General features: G+C 36.9%; 3 protein-coding genes across 9 annotated transcripts; 2 read left to right on the top strand and 1 right to left on the bottom strand.

Annotated features, from left to right (window-relative positions):
* The first annotated feature begins 404 nt into the window (after positions 1-404).
* Positions 405-4,526, top strand: LOC124410089 (prenylcysteine oxidase-like). 3 transcript variants are annotated; one of them, XM_046888223.1, is made up of 7 exons: positions 405-545; positions 848-1,054; positions 1,225-1,369; positions 1,548-1,851; positions 1,957-2,080; positions 2,170-2,525; positions 2,723-4,526. In XM_046888223.1, exons 2-7 carry the CDS (start codon positions 1,030-1,032, stop codon positions 3,005-3,007), a joined length of 1,239 nt encoding a protein of 412 aa, XP_046744179.1. In that variant the 5' UTR covers positions 405-545; positions 848-1,029; the 3' UTR covers positions 3,008-4,526. The 3 variants fall into 3 exon arrangements, with proteins under 3 accessions (XP_046744179.1, XP_046744178.1, XP_046744180.1); XM_046888222.1 differs by having other exon boundaries at positions 440-750; XM_046888224.1 differs by lacking the exon at positions 848-1,054 and having other exon boundaries at positions 442-545.
* LOC124410088 (serine/threonine-protein kinase OSR1) lies at positions 3,182-17,284 on the bottom strand. 5 transcript variants are annotated; one of them, XM_046888216.1, is made up of 13 exons: positions 16,925-17,284; positions 14,932-15,003; positions 14,069-14,191; positions 10,238-10,488; positions 8,443-8,555; positions 7,757-8,007; positions 7,414-7,588; positions 6,404-6,639; positions 5,993-6,107; positions 5,490-5,758; positions 5,335-5,373; positions 4,890-5,076; positions 3,182-4,721 (listed from the first exon to the last, which is right to left on the bottom strand). In XM_046888216.1, exons 1-13 carry the CDS (start codon positions 16,984-16,986, stop codon positions 4,644-4,646), a joined length of 1,971 nt encoding a protein of 656 aa, XP_046744172.1. In that variant the 5' UTR covers positions 16,987-17,284; the 3' UTR covers positions 3,182-4,643. The 5 variants fall into 5 exon arrangements, with proteins under 5 accessions (XP_046744172.1, XP_046744173.1, XP_046744174.1 ...); XM_046888217.1 differs by having other exon boundaries at positions 7,423-7,588; XM_046888218.1 differs by lacking the exon at positions 5,335-5,373.
* On the top strand, positions 13,177-20,558 carry LOC124410090. The gene is made up of 4 exons (XM_046888225.1): positions 13,177-13,315; positions 19,499-19,795; positions 19,859-20,008; positions 20,121-20,558. Exons 1-4 carry the CDS (start codon positions 13,292-13,294, stop codon positions 20,286-20,288), a joined length of 639 nt encoding a protein of 212 aa, XP_046744181.1. The 5' UTR covers positions 13,177-13,291; the 3' UTR covers positions 20,289-20,558.
* The last annotated feature ends 22 nt before the right edge of the window (positions 20,559-20,580 follow it).

Genomic DNA, 20,580 nt, shown 5'->3' with positions numbered 1-20,580 from the left:
ATAGGGTGTAAGGACAGGTAAAGAATATTTTTCGAACTAAGCTAACACGAACTGAAATTATAAAAGAGAGGACTTGAAATTATTACGCGTAATTATGCGTTTTTTCCTAATAACGGAATCCTCTTCAAAGAATGAAACTGCCTCAATAGCATTATTACGCACTTTTTTATCCAACAAATAAAATTGGTTACTCCGACGACAAGCCTTTATAAACGCTTGATAATAAACGTATCAGTCATAAAAACCGAAATTTATAAAAATCGTATGCACAGCACGTAATTAGACGTATGGTCATCAATCGCGCGCGGAGCTCGAATAAAATATCATTCCGAACACTTCCACCAATCGCAGCTTAGATATTTGCTAGTGACGTTACACGACGATATTTGTGACGTATTAGCGATTATTTACATGTATACAGTGTTATTGAACTCAGTTGGTATTTTGCATCAAACGAACGGTCATGTACAACTTGAGACTGTTCTTGCCCTGTACATCAGAACTTGAAGTAATAAACCAAGAATTGTGACCAATCCAATTGACAGGTCAAGATATAATCGATAATCCACCTTACCCTGTGTTATCTAATCACATGTTTATCATTTCATAACTGTTTATATCATATCGACAACTGTAACCAATTTACTACACCAATTCTTATTAAAATGCACTGGTTTGGAGTTTTGATGTTTTTCGGATTGGTTTTGGCAGAGAAAAGCTCCTGTGAAGATGTATCAAAGCCAAAAATTGGTAACGATAACAATGATTTTTCAATTATAAAACAACTGAAATACCCAAAGTTCACACGAATGCCGATTACTATATCATCCGTTATTTTCTTTACTAGCAATTGTTGGCGCAGGGATTGGAGGTGCCTCAGCCTCACATTACCTCACAGAATTACTTGACGGAAATTTAGAAATTGATATTTTTGAAGTAGATCAAATCGGTGGTCGTTTGGCCACTGTTAGAGTTAATGATGAGGAATATGAAGCTGGTGGGTCCATAATACACTCACGAAATAAATACATGAAAGCTTTCCTTGAATTGCTCGGTAAATATAATATACTGCTACATAAACAAACGATATGTATTTAAACAGCTCTCTGTTGATTTTCTTATTCTACCAGCTGGTTCTTTGCTTCGCAACATAAATCAATTTCACTCAAAATTTATATTTGTTAGAATTAATATCAATCGTTCTTCATTTAATGGCATATTGAGGAATGGAAGAAAGACCGACTTCTAAGGGGATGAGAGCAGGTGTGTGGAACGGAGGTGAGTTTGTCATCACGGAGAGTAATTGGAAAATAGTGACTTTGATGAAGCTATTTTACAGATATGGCATACAGCCCTATAAGCTCCATAGGTATAAATAAAAATTCTCTTGTAAGCAGTAGAAAAAATTAATTACATAACTCACATTTTTCATGCTTCTTGTAACATAAAGAAATTTTTTTTTTCTAGATTCAGATGCTCTAGTGTTTAAGTTTACCCACTTCTAAATAATTGACATGATAACATGTGTCTATCTCTATTTCCAACAGGCTCGTTAATACTATTATGGATAGTTTCGAAAATATATACCGATATCAAGATGAAGGAGTTGCGTATGACAACGTTCACGATTTAATATCAGCTATGAGTCCGGAGTTTCCAAAACTTCTACAAATATCTACAGCAGAATATCTCCATTCCCTAGGATTTTCAAAAGAGATCATCAATGAGCTAGTCGAAGCTACTTTAGTCGTAAATTATGGACAGAACACAAATGTTCACAGCTTTGTGGGTTGCGTATCTGTTGCTGGTGCAGGAGCTGATCTTTGGTCTGTTAAGGGAGGAAATAAAGAAGTAAGAAGGAATTATTATACGAGCTGGAAAGTATTATGATATATGAGAGAGATATTTATGACCAAGTATGGTAATCAATTAATGATCATGACATCACTATTTCAGATACCTACACATCTTATATACAGAAATAGTAAAGTAAACTTAGTGCCTTCACAAGTTAGGGAAATTCGGTACTTCTTAAATAATGATTCCCTACCTCAGTATGAAATTTCATACAATAACGCAGGTACAATTCAAATACTGTACAAAGTTTATTTTGTCAAAACAATTCTGGTTGTGGTTAATGTTGACATAATTTTTTCATTTTATCATCAGGTAGCAATAATGTGATGAAAAATATTTACGATATAGTCGTTATAGCAACACCGCTGACTGAGGATCAAAAATACCAAATTAAATTTACGGGTTTTCAAAAAATTGAAAGCCTCCAATTCCCAGGAAATTATCAAACAACGGTGGCCACATTTATTCAGGGAGATTTAATACCAAGCCACTTCGGTTTAGATGATCCAATAGATGCAATATTAAGTTGCGATCCAAACAAAACTGAATTGAATTCTATTGGTAAATTATTCCCAGTGAATGGATCAGTTGGAAAGGACTCTAGAGTTTGGAAAGTTTTCAGTAAACACCGTCTGACCTCGCGTCAGATTAGTTCCATGTTTTCAAACGTAAGACTTTTTACCTCTCTTCAAGACGTGACAGTAAAATTTGACAATTTTGAGTTTCAGTGTTATTTAACGTTACACTTTCGTTAACCAACTTGTCACATGAAACTTCATTGACCTTGTGACGTTCAGTTTCAACTAATAAAAGATCCTTTTACTCATTCAAAGTACTTGCTAATGATTTGATATTTTACATTTAGGTCGGTCAACTGCGAGAAATACCGTGGAAAGCATATCCGAAATATTCAACATCTCCACGATTGGATAATTTTCAACTTCATGATTCGCTCTACCACGTTAACGCCATAGAGTGGGCTGCCAGTGCAATGGAGATGAGTGCCATAGGTGGCAGAAATGTGGCATTGTTAATCCATAAAAAATTAACGTTCTGCTGCCGAGAATCATCTGAAATCGACAAGCAAAAGTGTAAATACTCGTGTGAAGAGAAGACAGTCCGGCGAAATACACAAAAATCAGACTTGTAATAAGCATTGCCTAATCAGATTTTTGTTTGGAGATATAAAGATGTAATGATTATTGTTATTAGTATTTTTAATAGTCATTAAAGACTTTTATTTTATATTATTAAACCGTCAAAGAAGTTTATTTCATCTTACCTGCTCATTCCTGATGATAATAAGACAGAATTGATTTAAAACTTTTTCAATATGATGCGTTTAAACACGTTTTATTTCTCACTGAATATTCCTCGATGTGAGTACAAATAAATTATACTATAGCGCATATAGCTAATTGCTATACATGTAGCACGCCGTATTTGGCACTATATGTTGCAATTGATTGTTAATAACCGTAACCGATGTTCATCACTATGAAAAGCCGAGTTTTTAAGCGCGACTAAGGATGGCCATATTGTGTCAAGAGTAAGGCACATTTCAAGTCTAGTTACGCTAAACTAAATGACATTTTTTTTACAGATATTCAGAAGTACGATATTATGAGAAAGTCTTGAGTGCAGGTGTTGTCTCTTTTCAAGTACAACTAAAACTTAACAATATAAACTACTACATGATTTTTAATCTACAGCTTACACACAAATTACATCTACTCTCAAGTTTAAGCATCAGATGTTCGCCCATTATTCATGAACCCTTAATTAGTTCATTCAAATTTATTCATTAAAATTTGAAATATTTACAAATAATTTTATAATTTATATGTGTACGATAGGTGAAAACAAATTAAATTCAATACTCTCGATCTTATATTTAAAAATGTTAAGATGCGTGTGAAAATTTAGAATATCAATAATACAGCTATTTCAAGCCGTTGAAATATATATGTATAGTTGTTTTCAATTAAGTACAAAACAGTTTTTAGTACTTTTTATCTTTCTAAGTCCTACGATACGAAGCACGGTAGATACATTTCGGTTATTCTTATTTTGTACCAGAAAAAACGATCAGTGACTTCACGTAATTCTGTGTGAAATCACCCAACCAAACCCCTGCCACATTAAATGATAAGTAAATAAAATTAATATTGGCATTGTTGCATCTAGCAGCAACATAGGAATCAGGCTCTCGAAAACAAACCGTGTAATATGTAAATAATGTACATATATAACCATTGATTTACCTGATTTATCGAAGATTGAACGTATTAAGACTTCATTTGAACAAGTCTTCTCCTTTTCATGCTTGAAGCACAGAGCCAGAATGCCTGATGTTAGAAATTAAATTGCTAATATGTACAAGGAAAATATAACACGAACAATATTTTATGATTATGTGTAACTGGCACTACAATGACTACATTGATTAATTTTCAATGTAACTCAGTTCCCACTATTCATTCAAGTCTTTCAAAACTTTGGCTTTCTGGGTGACATTCAAGAGTTATAAAAATAAAGTGTTTCTTCATTTCAACTAGAACTTGGCATTTAACTGATTCCTTCTAACACCTTGTTTGTCAAACATATTACCCATTTACGTTACGCATAATCGCTAAGATATTGTTCCTACAGAATCGAAAACATACTGACTGCAGAAACTAAAAACGCAACATTTAATGCAGCATTTGAGTCTGTTCTATTCGTTATCACTTAAAAGCATCAACTGCAAACTTGATCCTGAGGGTTCAAAATATTTTCACGCACACTTAATCCGTAATGGAAATCTGTGCAAAGCCTATCAATGCTTTATCGTCTGGTACTTCGTTTGCCGCATACCCCGAATTCTAAAATGAAACATTTATTTGGTCAATCCAGAGAACTAATTTGTATAGAGTAATTCAAGCTTCGGTCATTGTTAAAAAAAAAGTCGAAATGCAACGCAGTTAATTCAAATTCATTGCAATTAAATCATGTTCAATCTAATACTATCACTTGATTTTAATAATAATTACCAATGAAAATGTGACAGTCCGCAGTTGACCTGCACTGTCAATGAGCTTTTGTAGATTTGCTGCTATGACAACAATATCTTTGCCGTCAACCAACCCTGCGCCAACAAGTTCAGCAGCAATACCTTCGGCAGAGTCGATCCCAACAGCAAATTCGAATCGAATATCATTCAGTTCTCGTTTCTGATTTCTACGGAAAAATTAACGAATGCTATCTTAATCTGAACATATGAGTATGACAGGATAAATTTTAATTCTAATCCAAAATAATGTGAGAAATAAGTGAAAGCTCATCAGAATTATTCATAAGTTATAATGCCATAAGCAAACAAGATAAATTTTAATCAGAGGATTGAAAATGCGGATCAAAGGACGATTGTCAGGTATGTACTTTAGATATGGTATGGAATAGAATGTGCTAGAAGGGAAGTTTAGGAAAGGCACATACTTGGAGTTTTCTTCGCAACTGAACTGAGCATCTGGACGACTGCAATTATAAAGTACCCACGAAGATTAGACTATTTCGTTGTAGAAAATGTGTTCCACAATAATTTTCGGTTATGGGGTGGGAAATAAGGAACTGCAAGACATTCAGAAACTCACCGTAATCTAAGGACCAAATTTATTGGTACATTCTGTTCTGCAGCTTGGATGACAACGTGGCTCTGTGCAGGTTTCACAATACCATAATCTTCTTCAGATTCCACAACTTCGTCTTCACTACTACCATTGTCGATTGTGTTTACTGGCAGAGCCTCTTCTCTTTCTCCATCGCTCGAACCACCGCTGTCTTCTTCTTCCGATGACCACACCCATTCTCCGGTCACTGTTCTGTGCAATCGACCCGAAGTTCCTGGCTGTCTTTTGGAAGCCTGTCAGTGTGGACATGTTGAAATTTGATATATAACTACGTAATCAATTAATGAGGTAAGATAATGAATGAATAAGATTTACAAATCTATTTTTACCTGCTCAGCTGGTAATTTTCTTGTAACATATTTACGATACATTCTGTTGTTGTATGATAGATTTATACGTACTAAACAAGGAATATTCGACACCTCGCGAGTTCTTTAACTTTCTACAACAATCAAATATGAACGTACTTTCTGCACTCGAGTTTCCAAACTAGGACCAATGGCTACCAACGTCTGCTGCAAGTACTTTTTATCCTTAGCTTTTTTGAAGAACGGATGTTTCAACAACTCCGTTGCCGTTGGTCTGAAAGGAGAAGAAGAACCACAGTAGCATATCTTCATAGGCGTGAATTTGCAATGCAAACATATGACGCGTTAACTTGTTTTGGTAATGTAACTGTTTAAAACATGACGAATGAGCCGAGAGTGAGTAGGTGTTTATTAACTGGTTAGATGCTGGATAAAATTTGAGATATTGAAGCCTGCTAGGAAGTACAGCGAAAGGTTGATAAATACAGCACAGCAAAAAACTAATGTTATACATTAACATTTAGATACAGGTCCCTCACGAAATTTCAATTATTATATAATTTGCATCACCTTTTTGTGGGATCCTTTTGCAGGCAATCTACAATCATTTTTCGAAATGTTTTCCCGTATGCTTTGTATTGATCTTTGTCATCCGCAGCTGTATCAAGGGTAGGAGGATCGTTTTGTAAAGTCAACATGAGAACTTTCATTGGTGGGTATTTATGGTAAGGCGCTGTACCACTAGCCATTTCAATAGCCGTAATTCCCAGTGACCAAATATCCGCTTTGAAGTCATACCCGTGATCCTGTACCCAGAAATTTCGTCACGTTATGATAACTTAATACATGAATAAGTACGCTTAAATCTGATAGTCAATTTTTATCAGCTGCCAAATTCATGCGTCAATGCCGAACGAGATTATATTCATATTCTGATTCCTGTTTGCAACAAAATGCTCAATGTGTATCTGCAAAAGTACTTGTTGTGAACGGTATGAAAGGGATACGCGCAAAAATATTAGGTTAAAATCTTGGTTTCGTATAATTTTTTTCAAAATATCATTATCGATGCCAATATATGTCGTTTTTTTTTTCAGTTATACATATATGTATAAAAGGTATAAAATATATGGGAATATTCGATGTAGTACATAACCCGATAAGAGATAATGTATTTAGTCTTGTATGATGAACTAGCTCAGATCGATTCCCAGAGAAATTGAAGATAATTTAACATGTACAGCATTATATCTAATAATTATTCAAAGCCTGTTATTGTTACGTGCAAAGGATTATTAAGTAGCGTACATTGTTATGAACGTTTCAATAAATCGATAACATGTCTATGTTAATATTGGATGCTTTAATGTGAAGCAAAGCTGTTGTGAAAGTCTGTAGACATACTAGAGGTAGAAGCAATGAAATTATACCTCAGTTTATAATTGGAGCACGAATTATGTTGTTAATGATCAAACTTTAAAATTTCAAAAAGTACGGTTTGGATATGCCGTTGCAATATGTCATGGTATTGCTGACATTAACACATCAATTGCAGGCTAAGAAATTGTAGAGCAACTTTCCTCTCTCACCTGCTCCATGACCTCAGGTGCCATCCAGCATGGTGTTCCAACAAAGGTGTGCCTAACTTTTTGCCTGCTCAAATCTCGCCCAGTCGCAAGCCAGGCACTTACGCCAAAGTCGGCAATTTGAACAGTCCCATCTTCTCCCAGCAGTATATTACCTGCTTTTATATCCCTGAACAGAATTAAAAATTAAATTCAGGAAGGTGTTTGGGTATGAAGGTAATTTTATAGCAGAAATCGAAATAACATGGATATTGTTCAAGAAAGTAACAAACTACTAAAATCATTGTTCTGTTTTTTTTTTTTTTCAATTATTCAGATGCTGTATCATACCAATTACCTGTGAATTTGACCATTACTATGAAAGTACTCTAGACCTTTCAACACTTCTCGAAGTACCGTTGCTATTGTTGGCTCGTCAAACACTCCATGTTTGCAATTTGTAGTCCGTGTTTTGTGCTTAATTATATCAAGTAAGGAACCTCCTTCCAATAATCTTAGAACAAGCCACAGCTCTTCTTTCACCACAAACGAAGTGTAATAAGTTACTACGTTCTCGTGATTGCATGAAGACATAGCTTGGATTTCTTTCTATAATACAAAATAGAAAAATTTTGTTATTATGCTACAGCATTCTAAAATATAAAATCTGTAAGTTCTATCCCAGTAGGACTGATAGAGGACTTTCTATTCAGAAAATTCAGAAACTGCAAGTACTCAATACTCTTTGTATTTTATTATACAATTCAGTTCAAATAAATATTAAGGACCAACCATTTCCGGCCTGTACTTTCATTTTAGTTGAAAAAAATGTGCAAGAAAATTATTGGACCCGATTACTGACTAGCCTGATAGAGTTTTTGTCATTAATTCTCTTTAATATAATGACTGAATAATTAGAAACTTAAACGAATTACAGTGAATAATGGGTCAGTTGTACAAAAAATTTTCATAGGATACGCATTGCCTGTGTGGAGATTCTTATAATCAAAGAATTTCAAAAAAAGGAATCTAGAAGTTGCATACCAACAACTCGTCCATACTCGTGTTCCATTTTTCTAAGTTTATTCGCTTGATTGCACATTTTTCTTGGCGAGGGATGCAAAATGCTGCATGTACTACAGCCGTGGCACCGACACCTAGAATAAAACAATCCAATTTAGTAAAGGAGGCAGTCAGAGATATTGTGGGACATATTCTTGAATTGAAATGATGACCTCACATCTCTGGTGGCAACAATTTAGAGAAGAAGGAAAGTTGACTCCTCTCTCATTTCATCATCAGAACAATTAAATCCTCTTAACAAATTGTTTACTGACAAAATGAGCTCTCAAGTATCAGACTATAATAGAGTCTACAAAAGAGAAGATAATGGTAAAATGGTACTGGGAGCAAGGTGCATAAATGACGAAATGTGATCGTGGCAAAGTAGTGTAAAAGAAGAAGGTAGAATTCATTATTGCGTGATCGGTCAAATCTCTTCACGATCTTAATTCACCTGCTATCACGGGTTTGCACGCTGGCATTGCATATTCATAGTTTGTACCGCACGCGTATATCGACCCTCTAAAGACGGCGAAGTAAAAAATCAACCCCCCCCCCCCCCCTGCGCCCCTGCGACGGTCAATGGAAATTCACATTACCCGCCAATATTAGCCATTTCGCGATCATAGGGGTATCTAATCTATCGCGTAGTAATTTCCTATTCAATGGAATTTGCCGAACGATTGACGAAGCGCGGAATAACGAATAAAGTGTAAACCGAAGGCCCCTTCTTGACCGACTGAACCAACCCTCCTCCCGTATTGCTACGGTTCTAGGCATAACTCGTGAGCGGAGACGTAAAATCGATTTTCATTTTCGCACTGCAGGATCTTTTATATTGCTAACTCTGGTTTTGGCAAAAATTCTGTTGCGGAATGTCAAAAGTATATAATGTACTTATATAGAGTGAAATAGAGTTACGCGCAGATCTCCACGATTGATTTGTAATTGAATATATCGTCGAATAAGAAAATACAAATAATTGTAGGTTCTAATTTTTGTACGAGATTTTAAACGATAATAAAGATCTTCTTGGGAGACAAGAGAGTGTGATTGAAATTTTATTAATTAAGCGAGTAAGTGAAGATTAAGTGATAAGTATCTTTATTTTACCGATAAATTGAACTGTAGTGTCTGTACGACGAGTGTAGAATGCTTGTATACTGTATAAACGAAATTGTAATTTTGCCGGTGACATTCCATTGATAAACAGAAAATGTTCAAACATTTCAATATACATATTTGCATAGCACGTTGTTCTAATAAAAATGAATTATTAGGAGAGTCGCGTAGGTAGTTAGAGGCGGGGAAAAGGCAAGGAAAAGAGAGGGGCGAGGGGAGAAATGGGCGAGAAGAATGCGACACCAACACAAATGCATCGTCGCAGCGAGTGTACCACTACCGAAAATATTTATTAACCTTGTTAAAAGCATTGACCCCGGTCAGATGGGTTTGCATCGGTTAGTCAGGTTTCGGAACTAGGTTAGGTCACTTGACGGCCGGTTTGACGCGCAAGAAGAGACGGTGGTGGATTACCCTTGCCAAGAAATAATAGGCGTATTTATAGTTGGGCGAGAAAATTTGAAGGGAACTTGATGACTGAACCGAAGCCCTAAATCAGCTATCTTTTACCGTAATATAACATACGTGCGAGGTGATATAGGTGGATTTAAATAACCGAAACTCGGTATATGTTGCAAGACTCTATTAGCATCGAACAATTTTTAGTTAAATAAGCTGAGGGGGATTAATAAGCGATTAGGGTGTTGATAATTACCGATAACTTCCTTGAGGTCGTAGTCGTCTTTGGTATTGGGCCAGCCCTGTACGACCGCAGTGGAACTCGCCGACGCCATTTTGTGGGCTAATGCAGTGCCGAGTCGCGAGTGTTTGGAACCCCGTGCCGAGTAGTTACGATAGGTATGCGCAAGACTTGGTAAAGTCGCGCATTGGTTTGTCGTCAGGCGAAACGGCTTCTGTCGAAATATGCCCGGCGAACACGCTGGTAATACGTCCGGGGATATCTTCCTGCAGATATCAAATCGTTTTATACTATCCAGCCTGCCTCTCTCTCCTCACATGTCTAATGATTCAAATGTGGGACCAACATGCTTATGTTTCTCTCTATCACACATACACACATACACAATCTCTCTCTCTCCGTCTCTCTATCTATCTATTTATCTAGGCATGGTTATACCCGCCGTTCCGCATCTGTCAACATGCATATAACTATACATAACTATTTTTAACAGAAAATAAATATACGCGTTTAGCCATACATATAAATACGACGTAGGTATCTATTGTATGTGCTTTTGGTCACACTGTGGCGGTACATATATTGGCGAAGAACGCGTCAACGCTCTGTCGATCCAGTATTTGTCCATATTTTGAATATTACTCATGCAAAATGTACGCATCGATGTATTGTGTCTGACAATACAATGATGGGTGAAATAATAGGTCTGTATTATGTATATACGGTGATTCATTCTTCTCCGAATATCGTTGGGGTGAAGAAGGATAATATTATTCCTACATACATATACAGTGACGACGTGTCGAGATTTCATATGGATTCGTATAGTCCGGCGAAATTGAATTAAGGCGATGTTATATACATATACCTTATACATATCTCTTCCAGGAATGCCGTATCTCATCGTTGTAACTGCACTGCAGGCTGCAGGCTACAGTTTTTCATTTATGAAAATGGATATCGAACAATCTCGAATATGGACATCGAACATCGTTGTTATTTTCTAATCTATTCGAATGAAATTAACAGTACTCCGAAATAGACGAATTGTAAATCAACGCTCTCAATCTTCCTTCGATCGCAAGAAGTGCAATATTTTACAAATTTTTATTCAATAAAAACAGCACAACTTATTATGCACAAACAGTTGATTTTATACATTTCTGCTTTTAAACCAAAAACGATACCCGATAAAGGTTAAATGGTAATTGGAAAAGTTGTAGCCAAAGCAAGATATCTATAGCACTATACCTAGAATCGTAGGAATGATTCGTAGTTATAGTCATGTGAAGCACTTTTTCAAATTTTTTGAGTATGTGAATAGTGGTGTGGCAAATCAATAATTGAGACCAAACCGTCTGAACATTAATTATAAAAAACGGTTCAGTTTTATACGATTGAGAAAATATTGACGTGGGATGAAAGATTAGTCATAGGTAGTTTACATATTGGTACATGTTATTGTCACTGTGATTAAGAGTTTAATCGATAAGAATGTGTGTACATATTATCTTCCCGGAGCTTTGAAAATTCTCAAAATCCAGCAGGTTGGGAAATTGAGTACTTAGAAAGCTCGTGTGACCAGTATCTGTCTGTTTGTTTTGTATCGCTGGTGCAATATGTTATATCGTTTGGAATGATACACAGATGTGCGCAATCGATAGCATTAATATTTGTTATACAATTGCACAGTACCTGTAGACTCGAAGAAAATAATGCAAAACAAAAATATCGGCTGCACATGAGAATGATGGATTCAAATACGTATAGATTCTATTCACTCGAATTTTGCATGTTTCTTTCAAATGTATAAAGCACAGAACCGGACCAATCGAATGCCGAGATTCAATCAATGTAGTTGAACGGAAATGTGGCTCACGGTAGTTTAGTAGACTCAATGTACACGTATCATTGAATTCACTTTGCTGACGATAAGTATATACAAATCATCGATGCGTTAAATAAGAGAGCATTTCCAAACATTTTCGCTTATACATGTTTATTCGAATAATTAATAAACGACGAGGATTTGTCAGTGCGTTAAAAATTGAAGGATGGATAGAGGCGTGTCTGAAATCTACTGGAGTGCTTATCGACAATAGCTGTATCACTGCAGGGTAGCATTGAAATAGTTGCAAATGAAATGCGTGGATACGGTAGAACCAGTAGCGGTTGGATTACAGAAATAAATTTACTCTTGATTACAGCGTATACATACAGGTATGCATTGTATGAGAGAGCAAACACCTCAGGGCTAATCTGACTCATCCGGGTGTTATTCTCTAATCAAATATAACGTGAAACCACACGTTGTTATACATAACTGCCCGTCTGTAAATTTGATAATGGCTAGACATAAGAATATTGTGAATGCCCAGGTAGATACTCTTTTACCCCATTGCAAAACAATGATTTAAATATGAGAAACGACTGTACATAAGAAGGATCGAATCATTGATTGCTGTTCCGCACACTCAACTTTGACCATAAAATTTTTCCGTACAAATAAAGATCAGTCGTGCTTTACACAGAGATAAAACTATTCAGTGTCGAGCAAATTCGGTCTACAAAAATTGATTAAAGCGCCCTTGACGCGTCGGTTGATTTATGGTTCAAATTAGTGTTGGTACGTGTGATTCGTCGACGGAATTTACACCATCGTGACTATTGTACTATAGGGATGGATTGTCGTTCACAGGGTCGGCTGACTTCGTATATCGACATTCGTGTACTTCCCCGATGTTTCAATTAGTACGATTAGGAAATTCAATTAAATCCAGAGGAAATGCGATATGCCTGGCTACTCGTACATCGGGTTATCGCTCGAGTATTTGCACAAAGATTTTGAAGGCTTTTTCGTTTTTACGCACACAGGAAGCGATTTACCGATGTAACGGAAGCCTGTAGCTATAAAATACCGTGGAAAATCGCGCCTGTTCTCAGTGCTCTGCTAAACGCTTTAGGCGCCACACGAAAATAATAAAACACAATAGCATAACAGAGAATTAAAATTGAATTCAAAAATAAAAAAATTAAAAAAAACAACGCAAACAAACGAAATATCGAAAAATGTACCTTCTCGTAAGACAGACGGTTAGTCAATTAATTATTAGACACTGCTACGCATATGTCGTGTTTCATGTAATAACTGTACGCAGGAATATTGAATACCACAAAGCTTTAAATGTGCCTAATATCCATGTATATACTATACTTATAACTCGAAATGTGTACATGTCCAAGATTTGTTAAGTTAATTATCAGCGAGAGAGAAACTTCTGTATATACATCGAAGAAAGATACGTATTGTTGATTACCCGACGGAAGTTTTTCTCTACCAGAAATTATCGTCAAGAGCCACAATATACACACCGCATACAATAACTACATACGGACAAACGATTTATGTAGTTTCCAAATACAAATTACTCATTAGTTTCACATAATATAGATACCACACAAAAGAAAGAAAGAGAGAGAGCGAGAGAGCGAGGGAGAAACGATAAACTTCAATTGTACGTACAATAAATCATAATACATGGAATATTCCATGAATATTTAAATGTTACGCACTATAAGAGTTAGTGTTTAACGAAGATGGGTGCAAATGTACAGATAAAAATAAGACTTGATTACAAGTACTGAGAAATTACAACGAATTTCGAATTTGCTTTCGAAAACAGTGAGTAGACAGAATGGACATGAGTTTCTGCTATACCATGTGTACATCATGCATTCAATTTCACTCGGTATATAAGGTATAATAATCTGCGTCGCACTTAAAACACGGCACTGTTACTAGAGAAGCGTTTTTCCGGTGGGTGAGAGAAAATCTTTTGGGCTTACCTGCTTCTACCCAGTACTAGAGTTGTCAAGAATCTAGTGTCTTGGAACTTTAATTGCCCATCGGTGGTAGAAACTGGCGCCGTGGCGCTCAAAGCCCCCGTCTTAGGCTGTCGCATGTTGCCTCTGGATATGAAACCAAACAAACTTGAATGTTAAATGGGTTGCCAGTATGCAGGCGCTATTTGTAGAAAACAATTGAAACTATTGGATAGGATTTCACAGAACTTAACGCGCACGTATTAAAATGACGGGTTGCCAGTCTGCAGGCGCTATTCATACAGAAAATTTGAAACTCTCCGATAAAATAATATGTCACCGAACTTGAGGCATCCGTTCAAAATAATTAATGTTGTCACCCATCGATGCTATCGTGCATGTATCATTAATCATAGTACGACAAGAATTACAGTATATTGTGCATAAATGACCATACAACGGTTTTCGCATCGTGTGTCCGTGCCTTTGCAGCTTGACGAAGCTATCTGTACACCCTTTAAAAGGCATGGAATATTTCTAAATTGACAACCGCTTGTCACCTAAATAGAATAATTGCAACCGGATTGGCCTCACAACTTATATTTAGCTTTGAAGGGGGGTGAATTTTATCCTGTTAGCTAAAAATAGCAATAGTGATAACGAACAACTGTTTGTCTGGCTTTACCTCCGTCTGTCAGCGTGTTTTTGATTTTTAATATTATTTCTTCAACTCTTTAAAATCGCCATCTTTGTTTTCTTCCATACACTTGTATTATACCCATATGCTGCATGTGCAAATAATGTATGATATATGTTTGAGAAAATTTCGGTGAATTTTTATCGCATGTTTGTTCGCGGGTCGATTAAAGGCAGCTTATTGTTCATACCTCAAACATCCGAAAATTCCTTTTATCTCAAGTTTAACGCCGCTGCAGTCCATTGAGGGAACCGCTACTAATCTACGGATTCAGCAGTATTCAGATTAGCGTACCTAAATGTGCCTCACGCGCGTCATAACGAAATACGTTATACATACAATGTGTCTGCCTACGTAGATCCTTTAATACGATGCGCGTGTGTGACACATATGTATGTATATAGCAGAACCAGTATATTTATTTATTTATTCAAATAATTTTTAGTTTCGTCAATCCACCATCTTGCACTGGGTCAAAATTATGGAACAGATAAGTTAATGGTTTACACTAAACAATAATGCAGAAACGCGATCCTACATCGTTATAACAACCGAAACCGCGACTCAGTAACGTCCGCGTCTGACTAAAACAGTATCAGGAAAAAATTGGAAACGTGACTTCTGATAGGTTGCGTATTTTCACCTCCAAAAGAAACGGCCTTGTCACCTAGAAGGCCGTTAGACTGTGTACCGACTGAACGTTCGCGACGTTAGGTACCTTACATATACTTTACGGAAAAACTGGAAATGCCAGTCATTGTAAAAACGCGTTCAAATCTCGGAACGGGACATACAATAAATTGATGTACACTCTTTCTGTCAATATTTTCGCAGCAAAAATTTATCAAGAGAAAACACTTCACGAATCGTCTATACTGTTTCCCGATTCCGAAAGGTACGACTTCGTGATTTGACAATGAGAAGCACTTAAATAGTCGCAATACCGATGACCAAGGTGTAAGTGCAGATCGCCCGACGGCAAAACTCACGTGGTGCAGGTCACTTTGAATACGGATTCTAAGTGATATTGCAAACTGAAGAATCAAGTACAGTAACGAAGGCTTTCGTGCAAACTCGCATGCCAATTAGTCGCTCCAAGTTTACCAGCGTATTGATTCAATACCAACTCTCATCGTCGAAATTATTTTCAAAAATAGCTACATGTAACCAAGAGTTTTGTTTGCGCCGTATATTTTCTGTTCAAATTTCATTGCTCAGTTTTTGGTTGACTAGTAGAGATTATAACTTTTTTGTTCCTTCTTTCATGCAATCGAATTCAGAAACATTCGTTTGCACAGATTCTATCAATTGTTTTGTTCGATCCCGAGAACGTTACGATATCGTATTACGCCTCTTGCAAATGGAACCTCTTTAGTCAAATTGAATCACGAAAAATACAATTTGAACGAAACCGTTCTTGTGCCCTAATAGTTGTGATATAAATCAGCATTCTTCCTTTCACCCAAACCTGCGAAAAACAATTTATACTTGCGGACGGTTACAGCAGTGGTTAAAGTTAATCATCAATTGACCCTCAAGTCATGACACACCCAACTATAAAATGTTCGTCGCGTGCACACACATATCATGTGTATATATACCGGTGTATATATGTATGTATGTATAATACGTGTCATAAACTTGGATAGATCGTTACACAGGTTACACAGTCAGTGTTTAATAGAATGCAACGATCGTTTATCGTTTTACTATAGTTGATATATTTGCATGATAAAATGGAATAAGGATATCTTCCAATCAAAGAAACGGATCCGTCCAGACAGACGTAAACTCGCGTTATTGAGGAACTAACTTATACATTCGTAGCTGTTAATTGTCATAGATTTTAATTGTTCACAAACTACCGTCCCTGACGAGTGAACAAATTATAATTGTGAAGACCGTTTAACGAACAAACATAAATTGGTCCTGGTGAATTAAATAATCGATCAAATACGCCGCACTTTTACAGAGCGTATAATACATACATGCGCATAATAAAATAAGATTATTAAAAATTGGTCGATAATTATTTCAACAGGTGCATTTTATGCAAATGGTAGTTAACCCAATGATTTCGTCATTTCAATTCCAATACTCATCGTTTTCGAACCTCTGATATTTGAAACAAGGTAATTTAGTCAGCATTATACAGAAGGGTACATGATCATACACAGACTCACCTCTCAGACGCTCCTTTTACCGATCCAACAGGGTACAAGTCCGGAAATAAATCAGTAGCCATATCAATAAAGTTTTGAACTGCAACTTAGCTTTCCCATATCGAAGCAAAAGCGTAAATATAATAATCTAAAATGATAAACTGTTCCAGAAGGAGGAATATACTTTCGAAATCGACGCACTGATATACCAATTAGAAAATTGTCGAATCGATGCTGTCGCTATTAGACTCGCACAATAGATTGGCCCCTTTTGATTCCTGTGGTTTCCGTTTCCGTTCGGCACAATCGCGGTCGAAAGCCGTTTACAGTTTCGGCGTTAAAGTGTACTCGAAACGATTGGTTTCTTTAAAAATTTCCTCTTTTCATCGCCAATCCGCGTTCGCAACCCAATTGTACTATAGATCAGAGTTTTTCGTCTTTCCGGTATCACCGAATGACCCTCTATTGGTGACAGAATTTTCGGATGAACCAGAGGGACAGACGGGCACTAAGAGATCAGGTCGGATGATCCTTAGTTCGTCGCTAACTGAACGAAACGAATCACTACCACCTCGGGCATCGCTTACTTACATTTGTACGACGTCCTGTAATAACATCTGTGTTTATGTGTATGCACTGGAGAGCAAGAGGAACGGGGTTCTGTGCCACCCGTCGTCAATTGGATAACTATGTAGCCACAGTTTCGCCGTACAAACGCTCGCATTATAGCGGATAATACACGTATGACACTCGACTATAACTTATATTTTCCTCTCAAACCGCACGGATAAACGATTACGATAACAACATTCGACGAATCTTGAATTTATACAAACATAAGAAGTTCACGCACTTAATTAGGTCAATTCCTTATTTTATTTTCCACTAATCCACTGCACAGGATGTGCAATACGCGATGATTAACATATTATGAGGTAAATTGTGTATATTACGCAAATTATGTAATAACTTTTTACGATCATCCTTAAGTTCGCCGTGAATCTTTCGCATTATGGTAAGTAAGACATGTAAGCCCGAAAAAAAGTATGAGTAGGCAGATATTACGATTCTCCTCGTACAGAAATTTTGTGCCTCTGATGAGAAGTATCTCAGAGTTTAAATGAACGCCTATATACTTCAGAGTAATACAACTATTGAAATAATTCGAGATATTTACGCCTACAGAATAGCGGACAAACAATTTCCGACTTTATTGGTATAATGGAATTTTTTAGTATACGTAACTTTAAGCATATTCCATTTTGTAGAAGTTATTTTAAGATTATTTACGAAAGATTGCGGAGAGATCACATGTCTGTTTTGAAAACTATGATGAAATATATAGCCAAGCATAATAAGTCTGCACTTGTTTGGTGGAATTTGACCTAATCGAGCCACCGGAAGTTAGATAGTTAAGGCTTATAAGTAAGCATCGCGTTTAGACGCACCATTGATCGATCGGAATTTTTTTATTTATTTGTTCTTATCGAATATTGTTAAACGAATTTGTGTACAGCAAAGTGTGTATTATACATAACGTATAACATTATACGTATATTTAGAGATGAGGAGGTAGGTACAGAGAGAGGTAGAGAGAGGTCTCGTAAATTAATTGAGCGTTCCTCCAGGGGAAGAATAATTCGTGTCGCTTCGGGCTAATCAAAACCGACCTTGATTTTTAACTGGGTGATATATAAAACGCTGGGTTTATGCGAAGAAAACCTCGTTCCGGCATCCTTATACCGCTCAAGGTATACAATTTTACACCAAACATCGTAACCAATCGTCGCGCGCTATTAAACATTCGTTTAAATAACGCGCATATACATCGAATAATGAAGTATATTGCAGGGGATTTCAACGCCAGTCGACCGGTAAATATATATGAACTGACTAATTCATTGTCAGACTGACTATTTTCCATGGTTCCAATCATGGATTCTTCAGGTTTTTTTATGATTAACAGAAATTTTCAAAAATCAAAACTGTACAAGTATTCCCGTCTTGCATACTGCGTTTCGGTCTCGCTTATTACGCTGCTATTACTTCATCTAATCGTTGATATGAAATAAAATTTCAACAGGCTAGGCAATGTTTACGAAGCTCACCATAAGCCGGATGCAGTGATTGTGATTTGTGAGCAATTTTGCGATTCAGAAATCTGGTTTCAACCGACAGTAACAAAACTGATCTCGTTGCAACGTTGGCACAATATTAACACACAAATACCCAGTTTTGTCCTTGGGTTGCAGCTATCAGAGCGTTTCAATTAATCAAAGAAATTTTCACTGCAAAAATTGAGGAAATTGAAACATTAATAATAGCAATAACAATAATGATCGTAATTACGAATACGCGGTACATTTTTGCCGCGGAATTGAAATCGTAGCCTATTTTCTATTCATACTTCTTGCCACGAACTGACCGTCAAACATCACATCTTTTTTTTCAGTGTGTGCTTCAAATAATTCCACATGTTCTATCAGAGTGTTGAACATTTTTTTTAGTTTGTCGACAATCGACGATGACATCCGTTGAGGATATAAATTACGGCGCATGAACGTGTTTTCACGTTTGTTGCACGTTTCATTTCAGATCATCGAAGTACTTTTTCTGTCCTGCATATCGGGTGCTCTGGGCCAACGACTGAACTACACGCAAATTTTCGAGAAGAGACTGCTCTCCCAACTGTATCCACCAAACTCGGGTCAGATCGATACGATCGATCAACCATGGCGAGCCGTGAAATTCCCGTCTTCCTTCATCCCCTCGGCAACGGTATTGCAAGACCTATCTGCATATCTTCCCGAGGACGATTACGACCTGAAAGATGGCTTGGCGAGCGATCGGGAACTCCCGGAACTCCAGAGGGAAGACAGAAACTTACTTCCGGTAAAATATTGTCGATTGTGAGAGAAGTGGGAGAAAAAAATTAGTTTTTCATTGACTTTTCAGGAATACCGGAGCCTGTGCCAGACCAAAACTAATAAAGTCCAACTCAGCGATTCGCAGTACGAATACCAACCGCCACACTATCACGAGGTCTTCTGTAAAGCGTATTCCTTAATCGAACGAGTCCAGGCTCTAACCAGACCTTCACAGCAGGTACAATCCTTGCAATTTAACGCTAATTCCCTTCTCTGGGTACTAGACGGGTCAAAGGATACAATTTTGGTAATCTTTGTAAATGAGCCTCTTTCTTTTCTCGCTTACTTAGATGTGCGCGCATCCGAGCTTCCATTGTGTTCAAAGAAGCAAGACTCTGTTTACGGTCAGACGACGTTGGGAGAGCGACTGCTGGGAGTCTCACACGATACAGGTGGCAAGCGGGTGCGAATGCATGTGGCCAGTTTCAACCTTGGGCGATATAACCGAACACTACTAAGGATTACAATGGCAATGAACATGAAAGTGGCTTGATGACACAATTACGGATTTACAGATAAAAGACGGAAGCGATCTACCTGTGCCTAATTATTTCTTTGCCAACCTTGCGCGACACCTGAAATTGCACGCTTGCAATGTCGATGTAGATAACTGCAGCGAGGGTAGCTTGATACAAAAAAAAATCATTTTGTCGAATCACCGAAAGCCAATGTAATGTATATCAGCATATTGAATTGATAAATAAAAATCAACTAATCAAACTGTATATTATTGCTTACAATATTATATTT

The sequence above is a fragment of the Diprion similis genome, chromosome 8 (genome assembly GCF_021155765.1).
Source record: "Diprion similis isolate iyDipSimi1 chromosome 8, iyDipSimi1.1, whole genome shotgun sequence".
Classification (NCBI taxonomy): domain Eukaryota; kingdom Metazoa; phylum Arthropoda; class Insecta; order Hymenoptera; family Diprionidae; genus Diprion; species Diprion similis.
This window is presented reverse-complemented; position numbering and strand designations above follow the sequence as displayed.